We start from the raw sequence: 25,178 nt of genomic DNA, 5'->3' as shown, positions 1-25,178 counted from the left end.
TTCCAGGAAGAGAAACAAGAGTTGACATATGTTAACAAATACAAAGAGATAATGCAGGGAAGCAGCATGAAAACATGGAAATGTATTTTTATTTCACCGTGTCTTTAATGAAGACAGCTGACAGAAGCATCTTTTTTCAGAAACAATACAAAAAATGTGCAAAAAATACCATTTAATGTCACAATAAAAAAACAAAGTAAAACTCAGGTGGCTCTCTGTGGCGGAGGAGGATCCACCTTCAGTCGAATGGCACTCCTCAAACTCATGAGATCACCCTCCACCTGCAACCACACAGTTTTATACATTTTAATTACTTCAGGTGTCAGTTTAAGAATCATTTTAAAAGTCTTTGTTTCTGTACAACTAAAAAATATGCTAAATAAAAGCCTCATCTTACACTTTTGTCAGGGGTAAACAAAAATATAAGTCACCGCAAAATAATTAGGAAGACATATTAGGCAGAATTTCTAGAAGACAAAGTTGTTGTGTTCGTGCTGTTCTCATCCACCGCTATGGCGTTAAGTAATGCACTGTAATTTATATATATCGCATACATCAGACCGGTACGTTGCAAAATGCCTTTAGTGGGCGTGGTCACAAGAGCCTACTCTGGATGACGCGTTGCCGGTCTGATATATGAAATCTATTTGTGTGTAATTCACATAATCGTGAACCAGGACGTATAAAGAGCAACAAACGCCGTGTAGGGAGGAGGTCAAGGCAGATGGGTGGGTCTAAAAACACCAGAGAGAAACACCAGGAGACCGGCGTTCATATCCCGTTTGAAACCAGAATTTAACGTTGATTTATTTGTCTGTTCGTAACTTCCGTACTTAAGTTACGCCACTTGCATTTAACCCTCCTGTTGTCCTCGGGTCAAATTTGACCCGTTTTAAACTTCATTATATAAATATGGATTTCTTTAATCTAATTGCCCGAAAATAACATGGATGGTTGCCTACTGTGGTCTTTACAAATATATATATATATATATATATATATCGTGTTTATATTGACCACTGCTTTCATTGTATTGTGGGTGTTTTATTCAAATCTATAGCATCTGTGGTTTTCCCGGGTCAAAATTGACGGTAAGATAACAAGTGTCATTATGTGCTGTGTTTCCTGTGAAGTTTGTTTTGAAAAGAGATGAATGCATGTAAGGAGAGAGAAATTGACACTGGACATTCGTAGGAAAACGTACAAAAATAACGAGGAATATTTTCCCGTAAGATATCAAACGAGGCGTTGCATGAGGAGGATATGTTGTTGTGTTAACACTGTGTGTGTGTTTGATGTGTTCATCACCTTTGCCAACTCGTCTTTGAGCTCGTTGTATTGTTGGACGTTGAATATCTGTTGAGATGCTTTCTTGTGGAAGAATTGAAGGAACTGACGATCCCGCACGCTCGGAAGGAGGAATTCCTGCACACACACACATACACACACACATAGAGTAATATAAAGCACAGAAACACGTTTGTACTGTCGAGCAAGCCAAAGTCTAACCTTTACCCTGAAACCCCCAAACAGCCCTTTGGCGAAGTGGGGACCGGTCCTCACTATGCAGGTCTGAAGTATGGACTGGTCCTCACAAAGATGGTAGACAGACACACACACACACACACACACAAAGGGTTCCTACCTGTTTGGTGAGGATGTAGTAGCCAAAGAAGATCATGCTGGTGGTGGTGGTGATGAAGTAGGTGATTGGTTCCATGACGTCCCACGCAAACACATACCTGCCAACACACACACACACACACACAGGTGAAAACATGATCCCAGGATTAGTAATGTGTGCAGTAATGTTTCAGGCTTGTGTGTGTGTGTGTGTGTGTGTGTGTGTGTGTGTGTGTTCATTACCAGGTGAGGTAACCCAGGAATCCTCCCTGCAGGGACAGGTAGGCTAGCCCCGCCCACCCCAGCAGTGACGCTCTCGTTGCCGCCTCCTGCGCCATCTTGACTCTCACCTGTAGAAAAACACACAAAAACACACAAAAACACAGAATCATTCTGGTTCTTTAGCGTCTGTTGAGAACAATAAGTACTCAGATACTTTTACTTAAAAGTAAAAGTACAAATACCACGTCTAAAAATACTCTCATAATTTATCAGTGAGTTAGAATCTATGGCCCCGACCACGGCTCTGAAATATCAGTAAGTTAGTAGTAGTAGTACTAGTAGTAGTAGTAGTAGTAGTAGTAGTACTAGTACTAGTAGTAGTAGTAGTAGTAGTAGTAGTAGTACTAGTAGTAGTAGTAGTAGTAGTACTAGTAGTAGTAGTAGTAGTAGTACTAGTAGTAGTAGTAGTAGTAGTAGTACTAGTACTAGTAGTAGTAGTAGTAGTAGTAGTAGTAGTAGTAGTACTAGTAGTAGTAGTAGTAGTAGTACTAGTAGTAGTAGTAGTAGTAGTACTAGTAGTAGTAGTAGTAGTAGTAGTACTAGTAGTAGTAGTAGTGGTAGTAGTAGTAGTAGTAGTAGTACTAGTAGTAGTAGTGGTAGTAGTAGTAGTAGTAGTGGTAGTAGTAGTAGTAGTAGTAGTAGTAGCACTGTAGTAGTAGTAGTGGTAGTAGTAGTAGTGGTAGTAGTAGTAGTAGTAGTGGTAGTAGTAGTAGTAGTAGTAGTAGTAGTAGTAGTAGCACTGTAGTAGTAGTAGTGGTAGTAGTAGTAGTAGTAGTAGTAGTAGTAGTAGTAGTAGTAGCACTGTAGTAGTAGTAGTGGTAGTAGTAGTAGTAGTAGTAGTAGTAGTAGTAGTAGTAGTAGTAGTAGTAGCACTGTAGTAGTAGTAGTGGTAGTAGTAGTAGTGGTAGTAGTAGTAGTAGTAGTAGTAGTAGTAGTAGTAGCACTGTAGTAGTAGTAGTGGTAGTAGTAGTAGTAGTAGTAGTAGTAATAGTACTGTAGTAGTATTTGCTGTGTAGTACCGTCTCCAGCGGCTGCAGCTGCTCTTTGAGCTGCTCTTGTCTGATCAGCAGCTCGTTGTGTTTGATGTGTTGCTGCTGAGGAAGACTCAGAGCCGAGTGAAGAAGACGGACGACGTACTTCATATCATCCAGACCCAACACGTGTTCATGAGACGACCCTGACGGAGACGGACACGGAAACAGGGTTCCTTTAAACCACACATTAAGACTTCAACGCTCTGTCTCCTGTCCAATCCTTCTGGGAGACGAAGTAAACGTTTCATTACAGAAATAACAGCTGCTTCATGTCTATATGCTAAGCTACGCTAACCACATCCTTCACACACACACACAGGTTGTACCTTGTCCAAGTGAGCGGACGTTGTGTATGACGCCGTTGATGACCAGTTGAAAGTCTTTATTTAACACAGTTTCCATGAAGGTGCATGAAGAGATTCTCTGTCCGTCTGAGGAAAGAAAGTCCAGATTATTTCAGTTTCATGTGTTCATAACGTTACAGTAACGACTTTGTGCTCTTTTACTTCCACCTTTGTGAGGACCAGTTTGAGTTTTAGATGTTAAAAGTGAGGACGTTTTCAAAATGTAGGGACATTTTAGACAGTGGAGACAGTTTTAGAAAGCGAGGGAATTTGTTGTAAGTGGGGACATTTTTACAGCTTGAGGACATCTGTGGATAGTGACGATATCATAGGCGAAGATATTTTTTAGAAGGTAGGGTGAGTGAGGAAAGTGAGGACATTTTTGGAGACTGAAACTATTTTTGGAAAGTGAGGACATTCATGGACACCTGGAACAATTCTGAAAAGTAGGGATATTTAAGGAAATTGAGGACATTTCGGCAAGCAAGGACATTTTCAGAAAGAGATGACATCTGTAAATAGTGGGGACATTTCTTAAAAATGGGGATATTTAAGGAAATTGAAGACATTTTGGAAAGTGAGGACATTTTAGAAAGTGAGGACATTTGTGGGCGACAGGGACATTTCTTGATTTCATGAAATTGAAGTGAGTGAGGACATTAGGACATTTGAGACACGTGAGCATATTTTAGAAAGTGAGGACATTTTTTAAAAAGTGAGACCACATATAGAAAGCGAGGACGCTTCAGTACTTCTTCACTGAAAATGAAGACTTGGTTTCGGGGTTCAGGTCAGAATGAGGTCTCTGGGTTACGGTTGTGGGTTCTGTGTAGTGTAGTGTAGTAGAACATGTCTGTTACCTCCGTTGAGCAGGGTGGCGGTGTGCACCAGGGGGTCCTTGGCCGTGATGTCACGCAGCAGGTCGCCGACTGTGGTCAACATGGGCGTCAGAGTGAAACGACACTGCTGACCTGCCGGGAGGAGCAGAGAGAGGACGGGGCGACCGAAGCTGTAACGAACGGACGCATCTGAGAGACACAGAGGGACGGAGAGGGACGGAGAGAGACGGAGAGGGACGGAGAGAGACACAGAGGGACGGAGAGGGTTACATCTATTTAATTACATTTTCTTTTCTTTCTCTTTCATTTCTCAGAATGCCGTTAATGTCGGCTCTGATTAGTGTCACCTGTCCCTCGTTAGCCTGCAGTCACCAGACATCCTGATCACCTGTTCCCCCTCCCTCAATCAGCCATTAGTCATTTAGTCAGTGAAGTTAATGAAGCCAACGCTGAAGAGCCTTAAACCTTCATTCTGTCTAACATCCAGCAGGGGGCGACTCCTCTGGTTGTATAGAAGTCTCTGAGAAAATGAGTTTCTACTTCTCTCTTGATTTATTACCTCAGTAAACATTGTAAACATGAGTTTATGGTCTCAATCTCTAGTTTCAAGTCTTCTTCAACACAGCATGATGTTCATTCAGTAAATGATGGTCCCATTTAGAGTCAGATAGACCATAAAGCAGGGGATGCTTTAGGGCGGGGCTACCTTGTGATTGACAGGTCACTACCACGGCGTTGTCAGGTCTGGGAGTTGTCCGTGTTTTAGTCTTACAACTTTAACCCTTTCACAGTGTGTTTTCACTTCATCACAGTTAATTAGAACATTTTTGGTCGACTAAAAATGTCTTATTCAGCGTTCAGTTGTACTTAGCTCCACCTTCTCGTGTTACTTCTGGTTGCAAAAAACCAAGATGGGGACAGCCAAAAACCAAAAAGGAAAAGTCCAAAAACCAAGATGGCGACGACCAAAAAACCCAAATTTAAACGTCCAAAAACCGACGGGTGACGTCACGGTGACTACGTCCACGTCTTATATACAGTCTGTGCCAAATACCTGCAGAACTTCCCATCAGCCTCAGCTGTACTTTGTGTTTACTAATAATCAGTAAATGTTAGCATGCTAAACAAAGATAGTAAACATCAGACCTGCTAAACTTCAGCATGTTAGCGTTCGTTCAGCTGCTAGCACGGCTGTAGACTGTGAGTGTTGTTAGTTCACAGTTTATGGGCTAAAACATGTAAAAACATGTTGCTGTTTAAGGGGCTGAATTACCTTTAAATGGAGGCTGACTGCTGTAACTGGAAACAACACAAGTAGGCCAGACCGAACTGGACTGAGAGAGAGAAACACATTATTATTATTATTATATTCATAACTCAGAAGCACAACCAACACAATCCAGTAGTCCCCTCACATGTGGCAGATAAGGAAACACTCCTATTGATCCTTTTCTAGATTAAGTAGGTGTGGCTGGCTACACAAACAATGGAGCTGAGAATGGTCGAGAGACATAGAAATGTAAGGGAGAGAGAGAGAGAGAGAGAGAGAGAAAGAGGCATGTGGTTTACAGCTGCACGTCATAACAGACCACACACACACACACAGCCGTGTACTTCTATCTTTGTGAGGACACTCGTTGACATAATGCATTCCTTAGTCCCTTTACCCTAAACCTGACTCTAACCTCAACTTTAAAACCGAATCTGAACACTCAAACAAGTCTTTGAAGGTCTGTCTGAAAGTGAGGAGCGGCCAACATGTCTTCACTTTCCAAAAATGTCCTCAACGGTCTGAACTTCTGAGACAGAAACAGGCCAGTGTGTGTGTGGGTGTGGGTGTGGGTGGGTGTGTCATACTAGCTTGTTATGAGGGAGGATAAATAACGCTCTAAAGTTACACAACATTTTGTAAAAGAAAAACTGTCATGGCCATTTTCAAAGGGGTCCCTTGAGCTCTGACCTCAGGATATGTGAATGTGTGAGGGTTTTTGTCTGAAAAAAGTCCAAGAAAAAGTCAGAAAAATTCAGAAAAATGTCCAAAAAGTGTCCAAAAAAAGGTCAGAAAAATGTAAAATAAATAAATAAATCTGAAAAATGTAAAAAAAAAAAAAAGAAATCTGAAAAATGTAAAAAAATAAAAGAAATCTGAAAAATGTAAAAAAAAAAAAAAAGACAGAACAAAGTCAGAAAATTGTCCAAAATTTTTCCAAAAAAATGTCAAAAACAAAGTCAGAAAAAGAAGTCAGAAAATTGTCCGAAGAGTGTCCAAAAAAAAGTACCAAAAAAGTCCAGCAAATGTCCTTACTTTACAAAAATGTCCTCACTCTGAAGGTCTGAAACTCAACTTGGTCCTCACGAAGATAGCTGAACAAGTACACACACACACACACACATGGATGTAGTAGTTGTAGTTTCTATAGCTTCTATAAAGCTAGTAGTTGTAGGGCACAGTACTAATATTGGTAGTTGTTGCAGTAGTATTAGTGGTAATAGTACACAGTCAGCAGTAGTAGTATTGACAGATTTACAGAACTTTAAACGGACAGCTTTAAGGAAACTATAATAAAGGCTTTTTAAGAATCTCTCCCAGACTTTTAGTCTATAGATGTAATAAGTACCTGATAGACTTTAAAACATGTTGAACTCACTGTGTAGACTCTGAGTCTTGGTGGTCGAGAGCAGCAGAGACTGAACCTGCAGAGAAGTCTGGGGACAAACATGGTGAGCTGACAAAGAGACCAACTGCAGATCTGAAGCTGAAACCTGGAGGCTGAAGAGTTTGTGAAGCGTTTGTGAGGCGAGTGGAAACAGGTTTCATGACAGGCTGAACCAACAGGAAGAGGGAGGCAGGGAGGTTAACCCTCTCCTGACTCGCTCAGAGCTCAGGAAACAGTTTGTTCTCTGGCAGGAAACCACACAGGAAGTGACAGATTCACACCAACACGTCTAGAACCTGCTCCTGAGCTTCAACTGAAACTCTCCGCTGAACATTTTATTAATAGCAATAAAAACTAAGTTGCACTTCCTGTTCCTGATTGGCAATTTTATGCATTTTTTGATGACTAAAATAAAACATTTAGAAGATTATTTCACTTCAGTGAAGGTATAAGCTCTGTATCTAAAGCTTGTAAACACAGGTTAAGAGTGAATTAGGACGTGTAGTTTCCTTATCATTCCTGTTATGCAGCAACATTTAATGCATATTAAAAATACTTTTTTTTTACTTTACTGAGCTTTTTGCTTGATTTCACTACGTCCCCAGTGCAAAGAACTTCTACTTCTATAAGCCATAAAATTATAAAATACCTAAAATATTATGTCATGTTAAACCTTCTCTGATCATATATATATATATATATATATATACATAAATATATGTGTGTGTGTATATATATATATTTTTGTTTCTGTTTTTTCTGTTTTTATCATTTCATATATATTATTATTATTATTATTATTATTATTATATATATATATTGTATATTTCATATATATATATATATATATATTTATTTTTTTAATTCTTTAATTTTTTTTTTTTTTTACCGTTTTCATCATTTCCTGTGTGTCTCTGATTATGAAGAAAGTTGGTTCGATCAAAATAATTTTAAACATATTTGATGTAGTTATAAAAGCTGTGACCGTTAAACACGTCATTATTCTTATATAATGGAAAAAAAGATGAAAAATAAATTTCTTTTTCAAAAGTCATGAGGCTGAAATGTTGCTGCATAACAGGAACGACCCCATAATAGGCTTGAGTTTTGTTCACAACTTCTCTGTTATGTTAATTTCAGGACAATGTGGACTCTCCAGTCCAGCAGTCAGCAGCTTCACTCCTCCATCCTACAGGTTGTTGTTGCTCAGGTTCAGCTCTCTCAGAGGGGGTGGTGTTGGACTTCAGAGCCAGAGAAGAACAGCAGCTCTCTGACAGACAGCAGTCATTTAATCTGAATACAAGAACAAAGACGAAAGTGTGTAGCTATCAAGACTGGAAAATACTAGTTCAGCCACAAAGTTAGTGAGACGTAGGGCAACATTTACAGATTGTTGGCCCTAAAACAGGGCTTATAACACAAATCGTTGCATGGCGTACGGACTGAGTGGTCTGAATCAAACACCAAATGTCAATCACCACATCTTTAATGCCTTTCTCTGTCTGACTCTGTCTGCCAGCTGCAGCTCCAGATGTGACCTAAGGGTGGCGCCGTCGTCCTATCGGTCTGAACTTCTGAGACAGAAACTGGCCAGTGTGTGTGTGTCATAGGAGCTTGTTATGATGGAGGTTAAATAACGCTCTAAAGTTACACAACATTTTGTCAAAGAAAAACTGTCATGGCCATTCTCTAAGGAGTCACTTGAGCTCTGACCTCAAGATATGTGAATGTGTGAGGGGTTTTTGTACAAAAAAAAGTCCAGTAAAAAGTCAGAAAAAAAGAAAAATGTTTAAAAAAAAGTCCCAAAAATGTAAAAAAAAATTAAAAAAAAAGTAAAAAGTAAAAAAAGGGTTTTTAAAAAGAAGCCAGAAAATTCTCTGAAAAGAAATTACCAAAAAATGAAAGAAAATAAATCAGAAAAAAATTAGAAAAATGTAAAAAAAAAAATTACAAATAGTCCCTTTAAATATTTCTAAATATTTCTAAGTATTATCCTAATAAATGTGTTTCTGTTTAAAATTAGAATTGAAAACAGTCTAAATAATAAATAAGTTTCAGCTTGGTGTTTTATTTTAGCTTCACTACAGACTTCAGTTACTAGACGAGACATGCCCCCTCCTCTCTGGCTCTGTATCGATGGCTGCAGGTGAGGATACGCGCGGGTATCGATGTGCGCGCGGGAGGGTCGGGTGCGCGCGTGTCAGTTGGAAGCAGCATATAAAGTGGATCCAGGTCCTGGACCAGCTCACCTGTCCTCCTCCTGGAACCGAGACAGTCAGACGGGCTCACTATTCTACAAACATCTGAACACAACAGCTGCAACTCACCGAGAGGGACTCACTGGGACCGTTTGGATTCATTATTGATTATTCGTGTTTCAGAGAGAAGGAGCTTCAGTCTGCAGCAGCAGGTAAACACACAGCATCACTGTCTGCACATCTAACTGGTTTATGATGACTATTATCTTAAATTATAACATCAGGTCTGAATTCAGCTTCAGTAAAGTGATGCACAGGACATTTAAATCTTTTTAAATATAGATGTAGCAGTGTGGTTTATTGAGTTTAGATATTCATATTCTGAAGTAAGATACGAGTTTTTTCACTGGATTTTGAGGAAAGTTTAGTTTCAAACTGGATTAAAAACATCTAAACAGTGAATATACGTTTCCTTCTTTACATTTCGTTTATATTTCCTGTTGGTCTTAAAGCTTTTATTATTTTAATGTCCTGTTGGTCTCAGTGTTTTATTATTTTAATGTCCTGTTGGTTTCAGTGTTTTATTATTTTTAATGTCCTGTTGGTTTCAGTGTTTTATTATTTTAATGTCCTGTTGGTTTCAGTGTTTTATTATTTTAATGTCCTGTTGGTCTCAGTGTTTTATTATTTTAATGTCCTGTTGGTCTCAGTGTTTTATTATTTTAATGTCCTGTTGGTTTCAGTGTTTTATTGTGTTGTTTTATGGTTTTTATGTTTAATGTTGCAGCCCTTCAGTCAAATTCTGTTGATTTGAAATGAGCTTTATGAATAAAGGTGGGTTAGATTAACCTCAGTGGGCTACGTCACATTGTGAGAGTGTTCTTCAGTATTTGCTGAGTTGTTGTTTTTTCCCAGCAGGCAGCAGTCATGACCAGTCAGCCGCTGCTGATGGTGTGTCTGGCGCTGGTGCTGGTGGCGTGCACACGCAGCGGAGAGGCGCGCGTCCGACTGAACGCCATCAGAACGGTGATCCTGACGGAGGGGCACGCGCTGCCGCTGAACAGGAGCGCCTGGGAGCCGAGTCTGGACCTGACGGTGAGGGTGATGTAGAGAACGTTCTCTCTCAGAGAACCGTTGGAACGTTCTAGAACCGCTACAGTGTTTCAGAGTTACGTTCTAGAACCACTACAGTGTTTCATGGTGACGTTCTAGAACCGCTACAGTGTTTCAGAGTTACATTCTAGAACCGCTACAGTGTTTCACGGTAACATTCTAGAATCGTTCCAGTGTTTCTCGGTGACGTTCTAAAGACGTGCCAGTGTTTCTCGGTAACGTTCTAGAACCGTTACAATGTTTCACGGTAACATTCTAGAATCGTTTCAGTGTTTCTCGGTGACGTTCTAAAGACGTTCCAGTGTTTCACGTAACGTTCTAAGGACGTTCTAGTGTTTCACGGTGACGTTCTAAAGACGTTCCAGTGTTTCTCAGAAACTTTCTAGAACCGTTCTAAAGACGTTCTCCTCTCTCCCCGCAGCTCTTCCAGTGCATGAGCGACCTGGAGTGCAGCGAGGGCAGCTACTGCCACGCCCCCACCAAAGGCCCCGCCCACTCCCGCTGCCAGACCTGCCGCAGGAGGAAGAGGCGTTGCCATAGGGACGGCATGTGTTGCCCAGGCAACCGCTGCAGCAACAGTAAGATTAGCCTTCACATACAGCCCATAATAATAATTATTATTACAGGATGTTTTACATTTAGTGGTGTTGTCTGAACGTCTATTTATTATATATATCACCATACTTCTGACTCAGCGTATCTCTTGATTGTGACGTAGCATCTAAAAATACTCTCTGAATTTTAATTATTAATAAAGTATAAATTCACACTTCTACATCTCCTAATGTTGATTTTATAGTAACTTTATTAGTTTGAATTGCTGCTCATGCATTGGTTGTGTTTGTCCCTCAGATCTCTGTATCGCTGACGTGGATAGTTTCGTGTCTCAGAGGATCCCAGACTCAGACGGAGGGATGAGTCCGCTGTCTAAGAAGAAAGGATGGAGGAAGAGAGGGAGGATGGAGCGCGAAGGGCCGACCAGTAGAGGTGAGCAGTCACACTTACCAACATCATCAGTTCTGTTTGGTTTAATGTGGAAATAATCCACTTTATTCACCTTTAGCATCTCCCTGGTTCCCTAACAGCCAATGGAATCGTTCCATTTGGGTTTTGGATTATTGCAGAAAATAAACTAAACATTTATGATACTGACACGAGATAATCTCCACTAATGAACTCCACTTTATGATTCTTGAAGTGTGAATGCAATCAGCAGAAGTAAAAAGCTAACGCTACGCTGTAAACGAAATACTAAAAACCTGTTGGCTTCCAGACGAGGGAACAGGAAGTGGTAAAATGCTGACTCGTCTCCGGGTTTTAGGACTCGCTCTCTCTTGGTTGTGGTCTTACTAACGGCGTCTGTGTTGCAGGTCAAGTCGGGGATCCCTGTCTACGCTCCTCGGACTGCTCGGACGACTTGTGCTGCGCCCGTCACTTCTGGACTCGCATCTGCAAGCCCGTGTTGCGGGAGGGACAGGTTTGCACGCGGCACCGCCGGAAGGGGAACCACGGCCTGGAGCTGTTCCAGCGCTGCCCCTGCGGCGGCGAACTGAGCTGCCGAACGCTGCGAGAGCCCGGCACTCGGTCTTCGTCGTCGTCATCGTCATCGCTGCTGGTGGTGGCGGCAAAGTCCAAGTTTGCGGCGTCCTCGTCTCGCCACTCCTCCCCCCACACTTCACCGCTGTCTTCATCATCAGCAAAGCCGGCGATGGCAAAGACGAGACTTCATGTGTGCCAGAAAAGCTAAAGAAGGGTGGATGAAAAGACACGCAGATGGAGAGGAAGAAGGAAAGACCCTCCAACTCCAGAGGCGACGAGAGGCAGAGAGTGAGACAGAGACAAACGGAGGGAGGGGTGAATACCTGTTCACACCTGTATCTCAATGCTAATGAGCTTCCTGTCAGGCTGCTTTCACACACAAACTGAGCGGGACATGAAACTCTTTGTGGTTCAGATCCGGTTTCCTCCTCTGGGGGCGTCTAGACGAACAGAAACCACTTTGAAATCCGGTTTGACCCCATTTACACCAACAGGAAACGCATTAACAATGAAAACCTGATACACGTCTCTTGTGATGGACGCCAACAAGCAGGCTTTGAAGGCAATCATGTGCTTTTATTTTGAAAAAACACACTAGAGAAACACTCTAAAATATTCTCAAACAAGGAAACATTGTGCTAACTGTGAAATAAGGTCGAGATAGTTTCATCTGTGGAGTGGCGTTATTAACATCTGATTTTCAAAACAAAAGTCTTGAATTGCACTGTTATAAGTAGATTTATTTCAGCCTGGTTACAAAGATATTTCCCTACATCTATCCACTGATGTGCCACCAATGGAGAAAGGTCTGCAAAAAAATACTGAACACAACGAGCTAAACACCGTTATTAAAAACAATTTATGTTGATTTCCTTATTTTAAGGTAATTATTTTGATACGACTCTGGTAAACTATCTTACGTTAGCTTGAAATTGGAAGTAAACAAAAGAAAAAGTGAACTCAACCCTCAATGTCCATTCTGGCAATCAGGAAAGACAAAAATAGGTTTTCAACACCTCAAGGGGTAATTTAAATGAAATATAGGACTTTCTAGTTGTATAATGTTCCACTGAAACTCCCAAAACAACAACTGTACCACAAATATAACTTCTCTTTGTAAAAGAGCGTCAATAGAAACTCGTTCACATCCTTAAACTGTGAAATGTCGCCTTGTTAAGCCAAACCTCTCCAGACGTCTCGTTGGATTGCACTGTTGTTATCGTGATAGAGTTATTTTTCTATAAGTTGTTCCTGTATATTTTGGATGAATGTTGGTATAACTATGAGTTTGTAATGCGGCGCTCTGCCAGTTTATTTTGGGGGTTTATTTCCACCACTTTAAGAAGGAATCTTGTGTTTCTGTCATGTAAGGCAGTCTGTCAATCACTAATCTGTGTTTTTATCATTAAAAGGATTTGTCATCTTAAACATGTTCGTGTGTCTTTATATTTTGGTACAAATAAAACTATTTATGTTATTTATAAAGTAGTGAACATAGTTTTGTGTGTTAATCTTGATGTGTGTGTGTAGTTGTATAGCTGTAAAGAGTAGCAGGTGATTTGAGGTGGCGATGCCATCCCCCTTATCTCAGTAAGTTAGAATCTATGGCCCCGACCACGACTCTGAAATATCAGTAAGTTAGAATCTATGGCCCCGACCACGGCTCTGAAATATCAGTAAGTTAGAATCTATGGCCCCGACCACGGCTCTGAAATATCAGTAAGTTAAAATTTATGGCCCCGACCACGGCTCTGAAATATCAGTAAGTTAAAATTTATGGCCCCGACCACGGCTCTGAAATATCAGTAAGTTAGAATCTATGGTCCTACTACTAAAGTAGTAACCTTTAAAACGTCCTTCGTCTGGTCCACATGCGTCTGAATGTCTCCTCAGTACTGCTGGTTGGTGGTGATGAGATCAACAAAGAGGAAAAGTCATGCCCGCGGGCCGTGAAGGCACCAGGAAATGATTCCATCTGTGCAGATAAAAGTTATTTATGACCACAGAGTTAAAGCTCAGCCTCACATATTTCAACGGTTTGCAGATTTGAATATGTGACAGAAGGATGACAGGTGATTTCTGTCTTTGTCTTAATGAAAAACAGTTCAATGAAACAGAGGACAGTCTGTCCGTGGATCACTCAAAACTCACTTTATTTACAAATAGCAAACATTATTATTTATCTGATTTCATTTCTTCTCTCGTCTGAATTAGTTGAGTAACATCAGATGTTTTATAGCTAGATATCTGCAGAAACTAAACAACAAAATATCAAATCGGTTATTGCCTTCCGACCCGAGAGCAATTTCTGATGATAGCATGTCAGCTAATTAGCATACATACGGTGCTAATCCAGCATCACTTCCAATATTATAACAGCTACATTAGCTTGGGTTACAGGCTAGCTAACGTTAGCGTCTCTGTCCAGCTCGTTATCGGATTTAGGGAAGTTTCATCTCAGGCAATTTCAGCCAAATAAATTACGAGTCAAACTTTCCTCTAGTTGCATACAAGTTTTTTCAAACTAAACTTCTGTCTTCACAGGAAACAACTTCCTGAGGTTTAGGCAACCAAACTACTTAGTTAGGTTTAGGCAACCAAACTACTTAGTTAGGTTTAGGCAACAAAACTGCTTAGTTAGGTTTAGGAAACAAAACTACTTAGTTAGGTTTAGGTAACAAAACTACTTAGTTAGGTTTAGGCAACCAAACTACTTAGTTAGGTTTAGGAAACAAAACTACTTAGTTAGGTTTAGGCAACCAAACTACTTAGTTAGGTTTAGACAACAAAACTGCTTAGTTAGGTTAGGCAACAAAACTACTTAGTTAGGTTTAGGCAACAAAACTGCTTAGTTAGGTTTAGGAAACAAAACTACTTAGTTAGGTTTAGGTAACAAAACTACTTAGTTAGGTTTAGGCAACCAAACTACTTAGTTAGGTTAGGCAACAAAACTACTTAGTTAGGTTTAGGCAACAAAACTACTTAGTTAGGTTTAGGTAACAAAACTACTTAGTTAGGTTTAGGTAACAAAACTACTTAGTTAAGTTTAGGCAACAAAACTACTTAGTTAGGTTGAGGAAACAAAACTACTTAGTTAGGTTTAGGCAACCAAACTACTTAGTTAGGTTTAGGTTTAGGGTTAGAGTTAGAGTTAGGGTTAACTCATTTTAATTATTTTAATTATTGCGAGGACAGGTTTTCAGAGTAACCAGTTAAGGACAAACATTAGTTTCGTTTGATACGTAACTTTTTAAAACCTTTCTAAGAATTGATTTTGAGAGAAAGTAGTGAATGTGTGTTTGTCTTCTTCTGTGGTTGGTTGCTGCCGGGCATCACTGTCCTCAGTGTGGATAATGATTGTTATTCAGATAACACACACACACACACACAGTCTTCTGCATGGTGCTGCCCAGCTTCCTCGTAGATCGTAGGTCACCGTGTTATCGCCACTTTGCCGTCGGTGTTTCCACGTTTGCTTGACGTCACAGTTTAGCTCCACACACACAGTTTTCCCTGTTGTTCTGATGGTAATATGATTAAAATGCTAAAGTAAAAACAGCTGTCTGCTCTGAGCCACTGTGGTGTTTTCAGCATCGCAGGTCCTCACAAGTATAGTACAAATACTATTCTGCAGATGAGAATGTCTGTTAATGATAATAACTGTTATCTCCGTGGTCTCAGAGGATAAACTGTGAGCAGATGATGATGTTTCTCTCTGCAGCCACCTGGCTTAACTCAAACTTTATTTAACACGGAGAACGCTGACGGTTGACTACGAAGTCGGACCGGCACGTGTTGATGGTTTTATTGTAAATATCCAGGTTAGATTCAGGTTTAACAAACGTTACTGTCCAGTGGTTAAGGTCACACTTGAACAAAATGTTATGTTTTCTCATAATGATGACACACACACATATACGCTACACTTCCCTTTTCGGTTGTCCCTTTAAATCTAGATAACAGGCGTGTTTGTCAGTTTTACAACCTAATAAAACGACAGAGTGACGTCACAGCTGGTTATTATTTAACCAGCAGTCCATCAGTCCAGGAAATGTGTGACTGTGTTTGTCTCTGCTGGTGAGGTAACGCAGGTAAGACTCGCTTCAGTAAACTGTGTCGATGGTTAAGTTTTAATGTCTCATACTTAAACACAAAGTTGATTGTTGAAGTGATATAATTGATTGTAAAGATGTCTGAGGTCACGTTAACGTCAGTTTTAGGTTTGATCCAGAGAGAGTCACTGCTGCTCTGATGAAACTAATCTTAAAAAGAAAGTTAAATTGTGTTGTTAGAAATAATGAAGCATCGGTAGTTTTACCATTTTGACTGATGATTTTAATCATTTTAACAATTTGTACCAGTGGATCACACATTTACATTTCAATACCTGAAACAATAAATATTTTATAATGTAGATTTTAAAAGAAATAACACCTAAAGCGAAAGTTTACTTTCTGGGAAATTAGTATTTTTGTCCCGACTTCCAAAAGTCATTTTTTAAATGTTTTATTCCAACTTGAAAATTTAACGAATAACTGAAACGGAAATGTTTTTGTGTAACAAAAATTGGAGACAATATAAAAAAAATTATTGTTTACCTGCTGTTTTCTAAGGATAAATAACAATATAATATTTACTATATTATATTTAAACTATTAAAGCTAAACTAAACGCTGTGAAACATTTTGTTGTTTTATTTTGAAACTATTAGTTCCATCGTATCCTGAGATGGATCTCGGCACGGAACATGGTCGCCGCGACAACGACCCCTTCGGAATCCTCACCGGCCGGGGTCGTGGAGACGAGCGGGATGCGCTGGTCCTGAACGTGCTGTTGCTAGGCGACAGGCAGAGTGGGAGGAGCTCCGTGGGGAACGCTCTGATTGGTCAGTTTTATAGTTCCTTTTAATCTGCACATTTTAGCTGCAGACACGTTAAAAACACGGTAAATATGAGCAATATTTGAAAGATTATCCAGTAAAACATACATATAGTACATGTGGTGAGTCAAAATTATGATATACTAAGACAAAAATGTGTCTTATAATAAAATTATGATTAAAATTATGACTTACTAAATGCCCGATGGTGTCAGATTCTACTTTTGTGACGTGCACACTCAGTGACCAACAGCAAGCCGTCTTGATGGTGATGATCTCTGAAAAACGTGCAATTAATTGCGATTAACTATCTTCATCGATTGACGGCTCTAATTTATTCATAAACTGTTCGGCAGGTGGAGAGGAATTCCAAACAGGCGCCTGCATTTCTGGCGTTTCCGTGACGACGGAGCATCAAGTCCTCAGCCGAAACTTCCAGAGCTACTTCAGAAGACGGGGGGCGGAGTCCGACCTCCTGTTGAGAGTGGTTGACACGCCCCCCACGGCGCCCCGCCCACAGAGGTTGCACGAGCTCTGCCCCGAGGGCGTGCATGTACTCGTGCTCGTTGTGAGAGTGGACCTGCCGCACGGCAACACACACCTGGCTGAGCACGTGGAGGTACACACACATAAACACACACTGTAACGGTCAGTATGTGGTGTGTTGGTCTGATTCTGTGTTCTCTGTGTTCAGACTCTCTTCGGTCCGGAATGGCGTCGTCACGCTTTACTCGTTCTCACGCACGCCGACCACCTGAAGGAAGCGGGGCTCCATCCGTCAGTCTACCTCACACAGACCAGTGATTGGCTGAGAGCTCTGGCTGAAGAGGTGGCAGGAGGAGTCTTGTTCTTGGACAACAGCTGTGATTGGCCGTCAGTCAGAGGACGACCGCTGAGAGACCGACTGCTCCGCCTCTCAGCCGGCAACCATCACGGAGCTCTGACGCTCAGGACAGACGTCTCACTCTGACTCCACCTTAAAGAGGAACCACACACTGGTGGCTCCATGCTGCCGTACCAGTTTACCAACAACACAAATACTGTGTGATAAATGATCTTATGTGTGTCTGCTGTGAATCCTCCTTCCCCCCCCTCCCTAACCATGACATTATGTCACATAACTGTTCCAGAGCTGTTTAGTGAGTTGAAAGAGTTGTTTGTTGAACTGGTAATCACAAGATTTATACATAATAAAAAGCATCCCTGTGTTTTATGATTAATGTTTGAACAAACCAGAATCACAGAAGACATATCAGGAACATTTTTAACATAAAACACTTAAATAAAACCCGTCCTTTGTCCCAAACAGCTGGCTACCTCCGGTTCTATAAAGAGAAGCTGATGCTGAAGAGCCTTAAACCTGCATTCTGTCTACCAGCCAGCAGGGGGCGACTCCTCTGGTTGTATAGAAGTCTCTGAGTAAATGAGCTTCTACTTCTCTCTTGATTTATGACCTCAGTAAACATTGTAAACATGAGTTTATGGTCTCAATCTCTAGTTTCAAGTCTTCTTCAATACAGCATGATGTTCATTTAGTAAATTATGGTCCCATTTAGAGTCAGATAGACCATAAAGCAGGGGATGCTTTAGGGCGGGGCTACCTTGTGATTGACAGGTCGCCACCACGGGTTCATCAAAGTTAATTATAACATTTTTGGTCGCCTAAAAATGTCTTATTCAACGTTCGGTTGCACTTAGCTCAACCCTCTAGTGTCACTTCTGGTTGCAAAAAAACAAGATGAGACGGACAAAAAACCAAGATGGAGACGACTAAAAACCAAGATGGAGACTGTGGTCTCAACCCAACACACTGGTTTGGTGTTCTGGAAGTGACCTGCAGCGCCTCACGGTAACCTAAGGTTAGAGGCGGGCGTTCCTTCCTTTATGTAAACAGGAAGACTGGAGGAAACAGGTGATTGTGGTTTCACATTTTTAATCAATAAACAACAGTGATGCAACTTGAATGAGATGATTTTCTCTTCTTCTCGTGTTAGCTAACGGCACCAGGAGACGGCTTTTCACAATAAAAGTACTCCGGTGCACATCACGTCTTCATCAGCGTCGTCCTGTACGATGTGGCCCCTCGCTGCGTCTATCTGATGACGCAGCCGGTGAGGGAGGGCGCCCTGCACAGCCCCTTCCCCTTCACCTCGAACCCGCAGCCTTTATAGTTGGCGACGCCCTTCGAGTCGACCTGCAGGTCGGGCTGAAGGAGCTCCCAGACTCTCTGCTTGGACTGCAGCTCTCTGTCCGGCTCACCTGGACACAGGTAGGGGGGTTCATCAGACCACTTTCATCCAGCTTCACCAGCTACTGTGTGTTCAGTCTTTCTTTCTATTTGTCTGCATGTTGTTTGACTGTTAGATGAACTGTTTGGTTATTATTACCCGGGTAGGTGAGGAAGGTGACTCTGTCTCCGGGGGAGGAGCCTGTGGGCGGAGTCAACAGCTCAGCGGCGTCATCAGTGGTGGAGCAACAGAGGAGGCGGGCCTGAGAGACCACGCCCCTCAGCTTACAGGCCTTCACGTTGCATAGCAACACAGCTAGACCGCCCTGGAGCTGCAGAGAGAGAGAGGTACTTCAAAAAGTCGTAACATGTCGAGAATAAAGTCGTAACATTTTGAGAATAAAGTCGAAACATTTTGAGAATAAAGTCGTAACATTTTGAGAATAAAGTCGTAACATTTTGAGAATAAAGTCGTAACATTTTGAGAATAAAGTCGTAACATTTAGAGAATAAAGTCGTAACATTTTGAGAATAAAGTCGTAACATTTTGAGAATAAAGTCGTAACATTTTGAGAATAAAGTCGTAACATTTAGAGAATAAAGTCGTAACATTTTGAGAATAAAGTCGAAACATTTTAAGAATAAAGTCGTAACATTTTGAGAATAAAGTCGTAACATTTTGAGAATAAAGTCGAAACATTTTGAGAATAAAGTCGTAACATCTAGAGAATAAAGTCGTAACATTTTGAGAATAAAGTCGTAACATTTTGAGAATAAAGTCGTAACATTTAGAGAATAAAGTCGTAACATTTTGAGAATAAAGTCGTAACATTTAGAGAATAAAGTCGTAACATTTTGAGAATAAAGTCGAAACATTTTAAGAATAAAGTTGTAACATTTTGAGAATAAAGTTGTAACATTTTGAGAATAAAGTCGAAACATTTTAAGAATAAAGTCGTAACATTTTGAGAGTAACGTTGTTCGCTACCTCCTCCAGCTGTGTTTTCTCTCCCAGCTTGCTGACGACCGTGCGTGGGGCGTTCTCGCCCACGTCTACCTCCTGGACAGACATCGCCTCGGCCAGCGGGTGGCGGCGGACGCTGAGGATCCGTCCGACCCGCAGGTCCAGTCGTGACACGTCAACGCGAGGCTCCGCCTCCAACGAGAGAGGGTCAGAGGTGGGACGAGCTGGGAGAGAGAGAGAGAGGTCAAGTCAGTCTTTAACTTCCCTTCCTTCCTTTCCTCATCTGTGCCCTCCCTCCTCATCTCACCTTTCCTCTCTCCTCTCCTCCTCCTGCTCTGTCTGTCTCTGCGGTCATGTGATGCTCCAGCAGGGGAGGGGGGTTGATTGACAGGTGTTGTGGAGGCGGGGCTAATAGATGGAGGAGGCGTGGCCGGAGAGAGCAACGCTTTGGCTGAAAGACAGAAAAACATTCAGGAATGAATTTAATGTATCTGGCTGGTTTCTCTTTAATCTTTTGGACAAATCTCCAAAAGATTTTGACTTAATAAAGTTCTTATTAAATTAAAAGAATCCACTTTGTTCTTTAAATGTGACCACAGTCGACGCTGAACCTCAGCGGCTCAGAGGGAAAGACAATCATGCACAGTTGTCCCTGTGTGTCCGTCTCTGTTCCTGTCTTTGTGAGGACCGGGTATTTTTGAAAAACTAGGAACTTTTTCAATGTGAAGACATTTTTTAGAAGTCTGAAAATTTGGGGGACTAAAGGACATTTTTGGAGAGTGAGGACATTCTATGGAAAGTAAAGGTTTTGGAACTTGATGACATTTATTGAGAAGTGAAGATGTTATGGAAAGTTACAACATTTTGGAAAAGTGAGGACTTAAAGGGACTGTTTGTAACTTCTTACACGTATAAATCATTGCGGGTCGGTGTCCCATGCGCGCGCGCTGTTAACAAGCATTTCGGATTCTTACAAACAGTCCCTTTAAATGCAAGTGAGGACAAAAATGGGGACATTCTATGGAAAGTAAGGATACTTTTGGAAAAGTGAGGAACTTTTTTAATGTGAACACTTTTTGGAAGTCTAAAACTTTTGGAGACATTTTGAATAGTTTGGACATTCTATGGAAAGTAGGGATATTTTAGAAAATGGAGGAACTTTTTGAATGTGAAGACATGTTTCTAAAGTGTGAGAATTTGGGGGACATAAGGACATTTTTGGAGAGTGAGGACATTTTGGGAAAGTCAAGAACTTTTTTGAACTTGAAGACATTTTTTTGGAAGTGTGAGAATTTGGGGACATTTGAGGTTTAAGACTTGAATCAGGTTTAGGGTTTGGGACTGCATGATGTCATTGACGGTCCTCAGAAGTATAGAAGTGTTGATGTACCGGTGCGTCTCCTCTGTTTGTCATGCAGCTGAGTTCTCAGCTGCTCGATGTCTTTCTTCAGTTTTCCGTTTTCCACCAGCAGCTTCTTCTGATCTCTGACTGACGCCTGCAGCACTAAAACAAACAAACAAACACACATATATACAGATTTAATCTCATCCACGAGGGGGCGCAGTATCTGGTTGAACATCAACCTTTTGCACAATGTTGCAGCATTTTTAATCAACTCTTTGTTGGATTCACAGATTTAGTTTCAGTTTCAGACACGTGAGCTTTAAATTAAAGCAAAGAAACACAGAAGATATGAATGCATTGATTAAAGTTACAACATGTCTCCTGCAGCGGTTGACTTGGATTCAAAGGATTTAGCATTTTAGGGGATGCATTTACTTTGTTGGGATCTTCATGAATACAGGATGAGTTTATGAATCATTTATTTAATTGGTGTGTAACTTGGTGATGTAACGTTCTCCTCTGTGACTAGCGGACAACACGTGCTCATGTATTTGCTCTTACGGGCTTTCTCTCTCGCCAGCAGGGCTTGAGTTTTTAAATACTCCACGATCTGCTCGCCGTCCTCCGGGTCGAGTTTAATGAGAGCGGCTGCCAGGCTGAGGGACAGACAAACAGGAGGTTAGACAACAAGCAACAGTGGGAAGAAATGGAGACAAAAGTCCATTTTCTTAAAGAAAGACCCTAATATGAAAAAAGTTTAAATTAATTTAAACCTCAAGTCAATTAAGACAAGTTCAAATCGAGTCTCAAGTCAGTTGTGAAATGTCTAGTCAGTCTAATCTAATCTAAACTGAAACAGGTTCATGTCAAGTGTCTTCTACTTTGCTCTTTCTTATAAAAAGTGAAAAAATCTGCTCGTGCAATAGGAAGATTTAAACTTGTTTTTAAATGCAAATCAACGTGTATCATCTATTCTTGATCATTTTTAGTTAAAAATTAAGTTAAAATAAAAACACATTGAAATACGCTGCAAAGGAAGGTTTTTTAGGATTCCATATTAGACAGGTTTATGTATGACTTTATAAACTAGCTGCTGCTCACACAGTAATGCATCAGAGATAATAATCCTATTATACGTTTTGATGTGATTCTGCTCATCATACTTCTATACTGAGATTTTCAATGCAGGACTTTGACTTAGTGAGTATTTTACATTGCTGCATAACTATTACTTCACACAGGTGAGTTGTATTTCAGAGGAAACAACCGGAGTAAAGATGAGAGACTGAGCAGGTCACTAAAAGAAAGACATGAAAGCACAGAAAGAGGCGTCATTGAAGTTTTGATAGATGTTATCTGTGATGGAGGAGAATACATATTAATACCATCAAAGAACTGCATACACACACTGAAACTAGCCTATTTGCATAATGATGAACAGAGAGCTACTGACGCAGCCGTCTGGTTAACATTTACATACACAAACACACCCGACTATCACTATTAAAGGGGAAATCCCCTCCCTAAAACACCTCCATAGATACCAACAACTTTTCTTTCCGATGACCGATGTCTACGTACGCAAAGACCCAATGCAGTATAAACATCGGAGTGTATCCAGCCCTTTACTCTAATCTTAACCAAATCCAAAAAGTCTGATCCCTTAATTATAATGTTCGGCGTTGTGAGGACCCGACTCTGACCCGACCAAATGGTCGTTGAGTCCCCACAATGTGAGTAAAACAAACTCACACACACACCAGCAGCAGCTGCTGAACCAGTGAAATACAGAAAGAAACTCAACAGCTGCAGTCGGACCTCCGGCTATAAATAACATCAGCTGGTACGAGACAGACGAGACAACAGAAGTACTGAGACCATTTACTGAAGTAAAAGTAGAAGTACTACAGCGTAGAAATACTCTGGTATGAGTAAAAGTCCTGAAATCAAAATGTTACTAAAGTAAAAATACCAAACAGATCAAAAGTAGATGTACTCGTTGTGCAGAATAGCTCCATTCAAAATGTTTATTATATATTTATTATGGGATTTATATTCCTGATTTGTTTCAGTCCAAGCAGCATCTGAATTTTAGGAGCTAATTTAAAAAAATAAATGTATTGTTGTTGGATAGTTTTATCTATAAATGCATATAAACTGATCGTACGTTTAGTGTCTCACATAAATAATCTTGACCTGAAAAGTAACTAAAAATGAACCTATAACAAAATGTTATAGCGATCTTAACGTTTATAGATGTTTTAAAAACAATTTCTTAAATGTTTACAAATAATTTCATAATCATTAACAAATAGATATAATATAGTATATACATTATTATAATGTGCGCAACAATAAACTGCTTAAATAACTTATTTAAATTATAGCATTACTAATAACTAGTAAACATTATTATTTATCATGTCATTGTTTGTTAACAATAAAAAAACTAAACTTAACATTTTATAACTTATAAAATCTTGACCTGAAATATAATTAAGCTGTCAGATAAATGTAGTGGAGTAAAAAGACTATCGCTCCCTCAGAAATGTAGTAAAAGTCGTATTAAAGTAGCATAAAAAAATGGAAATACTCCTTAAATTTTTACTTAAGCACGCAACTGCAGTAAATGTACTTCAAGACAACACACACATGAAAAATATCCATAAGAAATTGAATAATAGAGGACAATTAATCAACAATAAAACATTATTTAAAGAGAAAACAGCACCTTCAATACACCACGTTATTAAAAGTGCTCTTGAAATCAATAAAAGAATCAATACCACTTTGTATTTTCTGAGGTCTGAAAAAAATATTTATTATTTTGTTTTGCCATGAAAAACACCCCAAAAACTAGAGCCACTTTACTCAAAATAAATAAGCAATAATTTAATAAAAAAAAAATAATTATAATTCAGAAAAAAAAAATCAAACAAAAATCAATCATCAAAAAAAATTACAAATACAAAAATAAAAAAAAATAGATAAATAAATAGATAAATAAACAAATAGATAGATAGATAGATAGATAGATAGATAGATAGATAGATAGATAGATTTATAGATAGATAGATAGATAGATAGATAGATAGATAGATAGATGAATAAATTAATTAATTAATAAATAAATACATAAAATAAATACAGAAATAAAACAAAAATAAGAATAACCCCGTGTATGACCCAGCGAAAATCACAAACATTTTTAGACAGGTTCAGGTGACTTTATTATTATTATTATTATTACCATAGGCACTGTAGACAACAGTGGCTTTAAAGACACACTCCAAGCAGACTTCTGATTTAACCTTTAAATACCCTCTGCCAGGTGTTGATCTCTTCATATTGTCTGTATTAATAAACACTCCTTTTACTAAATAGACTATAGAACACAAACACGGGTTAGTCGGTCGTACCTCGGGTGGAACAGGTTGTCGGCGTTGTCCATGTTGGTCGATGTTGTCGGTCGGCCGGTCGGAGACAGAGAGCTCAGAGTTTGTCTTCAGCTGAGACATACGGAGACACTCGGCTGTCAGCTGTCCGTATCCATCGCCAGCTGCTCGGAGGTCAAAGGTCAAACACCTCCCCTTTAAAATCACACAACAAGCCAGGAAGAGATCTCAGCGAGCGCTCTAATATAACCTTTATACAATCCTTTCATTTGGGTTTGTGAAAACTCTGCTGTTTATATTACATATTGTACTTTGTACTCTGCAGTGGTGGAAGAAGTACTCAGATCTTTCAGTTACAGTGAGTTAAAGTACTAATACCACGCTTATAGTACTAATACAACACTGTAAAAATACTCTGCTCCAAGTAAAAGTCCTGCATTCAGATCCTTATGTACGTAAAAGTATTGTCAGCAGTTATTCAAGATTCACTGTGCAGTCAAATTATCCCTGTCAGTGTTTTAATATTATTATTATTATAATTATTATTATTATTATTATTATTATTAGTAGTAGTAGTAGTAGTATTAATTTCATGCTACTGAGAGTCAGTCCAGCAGTGTGTTTGGTTTTTTTTTCAGTCCCCAATCAGCCCCTCTGGTGGAGGAAACCAGTACTACAGTACTACAACTACAGCAAAAATAATATTAAAAATAAATGTAGCCATTAATTAATTGATAAA

At 39.9% G+C, this 25,178-nt stretch overlaps 4 protein-coding genes across 6 annotated transcripts; 2 read left to right on the top strand and 2 right to left on the bottom strand.

The window, feature by feature from the left end:
• Nucleotides 1-69: 69 nt before the first annotated feature.
• On the bottom strand, nucleotides 70-7,286 carry LOC119481779 (calcium uniporter regulatory subunit MCUb, mitochondrial-like). Its single transcript, XM_037758997.1, has 9 exons — nucleotides 6,771-7,286; nucleotides 5,396-5,456; nucleotides 4,144-4,311; nucleotides 3,266-3,370; nucleotides 2,925-3,082; nucleotides 1,867-1,973; nucleotides 1,646-1,742; nucleotides 1,309-1,425; nucleotides 70-281 (listed from the first exon to the last, which is right to left on the bottom strand). Exons 1-9 carry the CDS (start codon nucleotides 6,840-6,842, stop codon nucleotides 204-206), a joined length of 963 nt encoding a protein of 320 aa, XP_037614925.1. The 5' UTR covers nucleotides 6,843-7,286; the 3' UTR covers nucleotides 70-203.
• A 1,341-nt stretch (nucleotides 7,287-8,627) lies between these two features.
• LOC119481784 (dickkopf-related protein 2-like) lies at nucleotides 8,628-13,114 on the top strand. 3 transcript variants are annotated; one of them, XM_037759008.1, is made up of 6 exons: nucleotides 8,628-9,189; nucleotides 9,765-9,811; nucleotides 9,896-10,072; nucleotides 10,512-10,668; nucleotides 10,943-11,077; nucleotides 11,461-13,114. In XM_037759008.1, exons 3-6 carry the CDS (start codon nucleotides 9,905-9,907, stop codon nucleotides 11,835-11,837), a joined length of 837 nt encoding a protein of 278 aa, XP_037614936.1. In that variant the 5' UTR covers nucleotides 8,628-9,189; nucleotides 9,765-9,811; nucleotides 9,896-9,904; the 3' UTR covers nucleotides 11,838-13,114. The 3 variants fall into 3 exon arrangements, with proteins under 3 accessions (XP_037614936.1, XP_037614937.1, XP_037614935.1); XM_037759009.1 differs by lacking the exon at nucleotides 9,765-9,811; XM_037759007.1 differs by lacking the exon at nucleotides 9,765-9,811 and having other exon boundaries at nucleotides 9,893-10,072.
• Nucleotides 13,115-16,357: 3,243 nt separating this feature from the next.
• On the top strand, nucleotides 16,358-17,758 carry LOC119482089 (GTPase IMAP family member GIMD1-like). The gene is made up of 3 exons (XM_037759491.1): nucleotides 16,358-16,514; nucleotides 16,865-17,127; nucleotides 17,203-17,758. The coding sequence occupies exons 1-3, from the start codon at nucleotides 16,358-16,360 to the stop codon at nucleotides 17,476-17,478; spliced, it is 696 nt and encodes a 231-aa protein (XP_037615419.1). The 3' UTR covers nucleotides 17,479-17,758.
• A 666-nt stretch (nucleotides 17,759-18,424) lies between these two features.
• Nucleotides 18,425-24,620, bottom strand: LOC119481780 (aminoacyl tRNA synthase complex-interacting multifunctional protein 1-like). The gene is made up of 7 exons (XM_037758998.1): nucleotides 24,464-24,620; nucleotides 21,606-21,700; nucleotides 21,090-21,203; nucleotides 20,007-20,150; nucleotides 19,724-19,923; nucleotides 18,896-19,067; nucleotides 18,425-18,767 (listed from the first exon to the last, which is right to left on the bottom strand). The coding sequence occupies exons 1-7, from the start codon at nucleotides 24,493-24,495 to the stop codon at nucleotides 18,601-18,603; spliced, it is 924 nt and encodes a 307-aa protein (XP_037614926.1). The 5' UTR covers nucleotides 24,496-24,620; the 3' UTR covers nucleotides 18,425-18,600.
• Between the last annotated feature and the right edge of the window lie 558 nt (nucleotides 24,621-25,178).

The sequence above is a fragment of the Sebastes umbrosus genome, chromosome 22 (genome assembly GCF_015220745.1).
Source record: "Sebastes umbrosus isolate fSebUmb1 chromosome 22, fSebUmb1.pri, whole genome shotgun sequence".
Classification (NCBI taxonomy): Eukaryota; Metazoa; Chordata; class Actinopteri; order Perciformes; family Sebastidae; genus Sebastes; species Sebastes umbrosus.
This window is presented reverse-complemented; position numbering and strand designations above follow the sequence as displayed.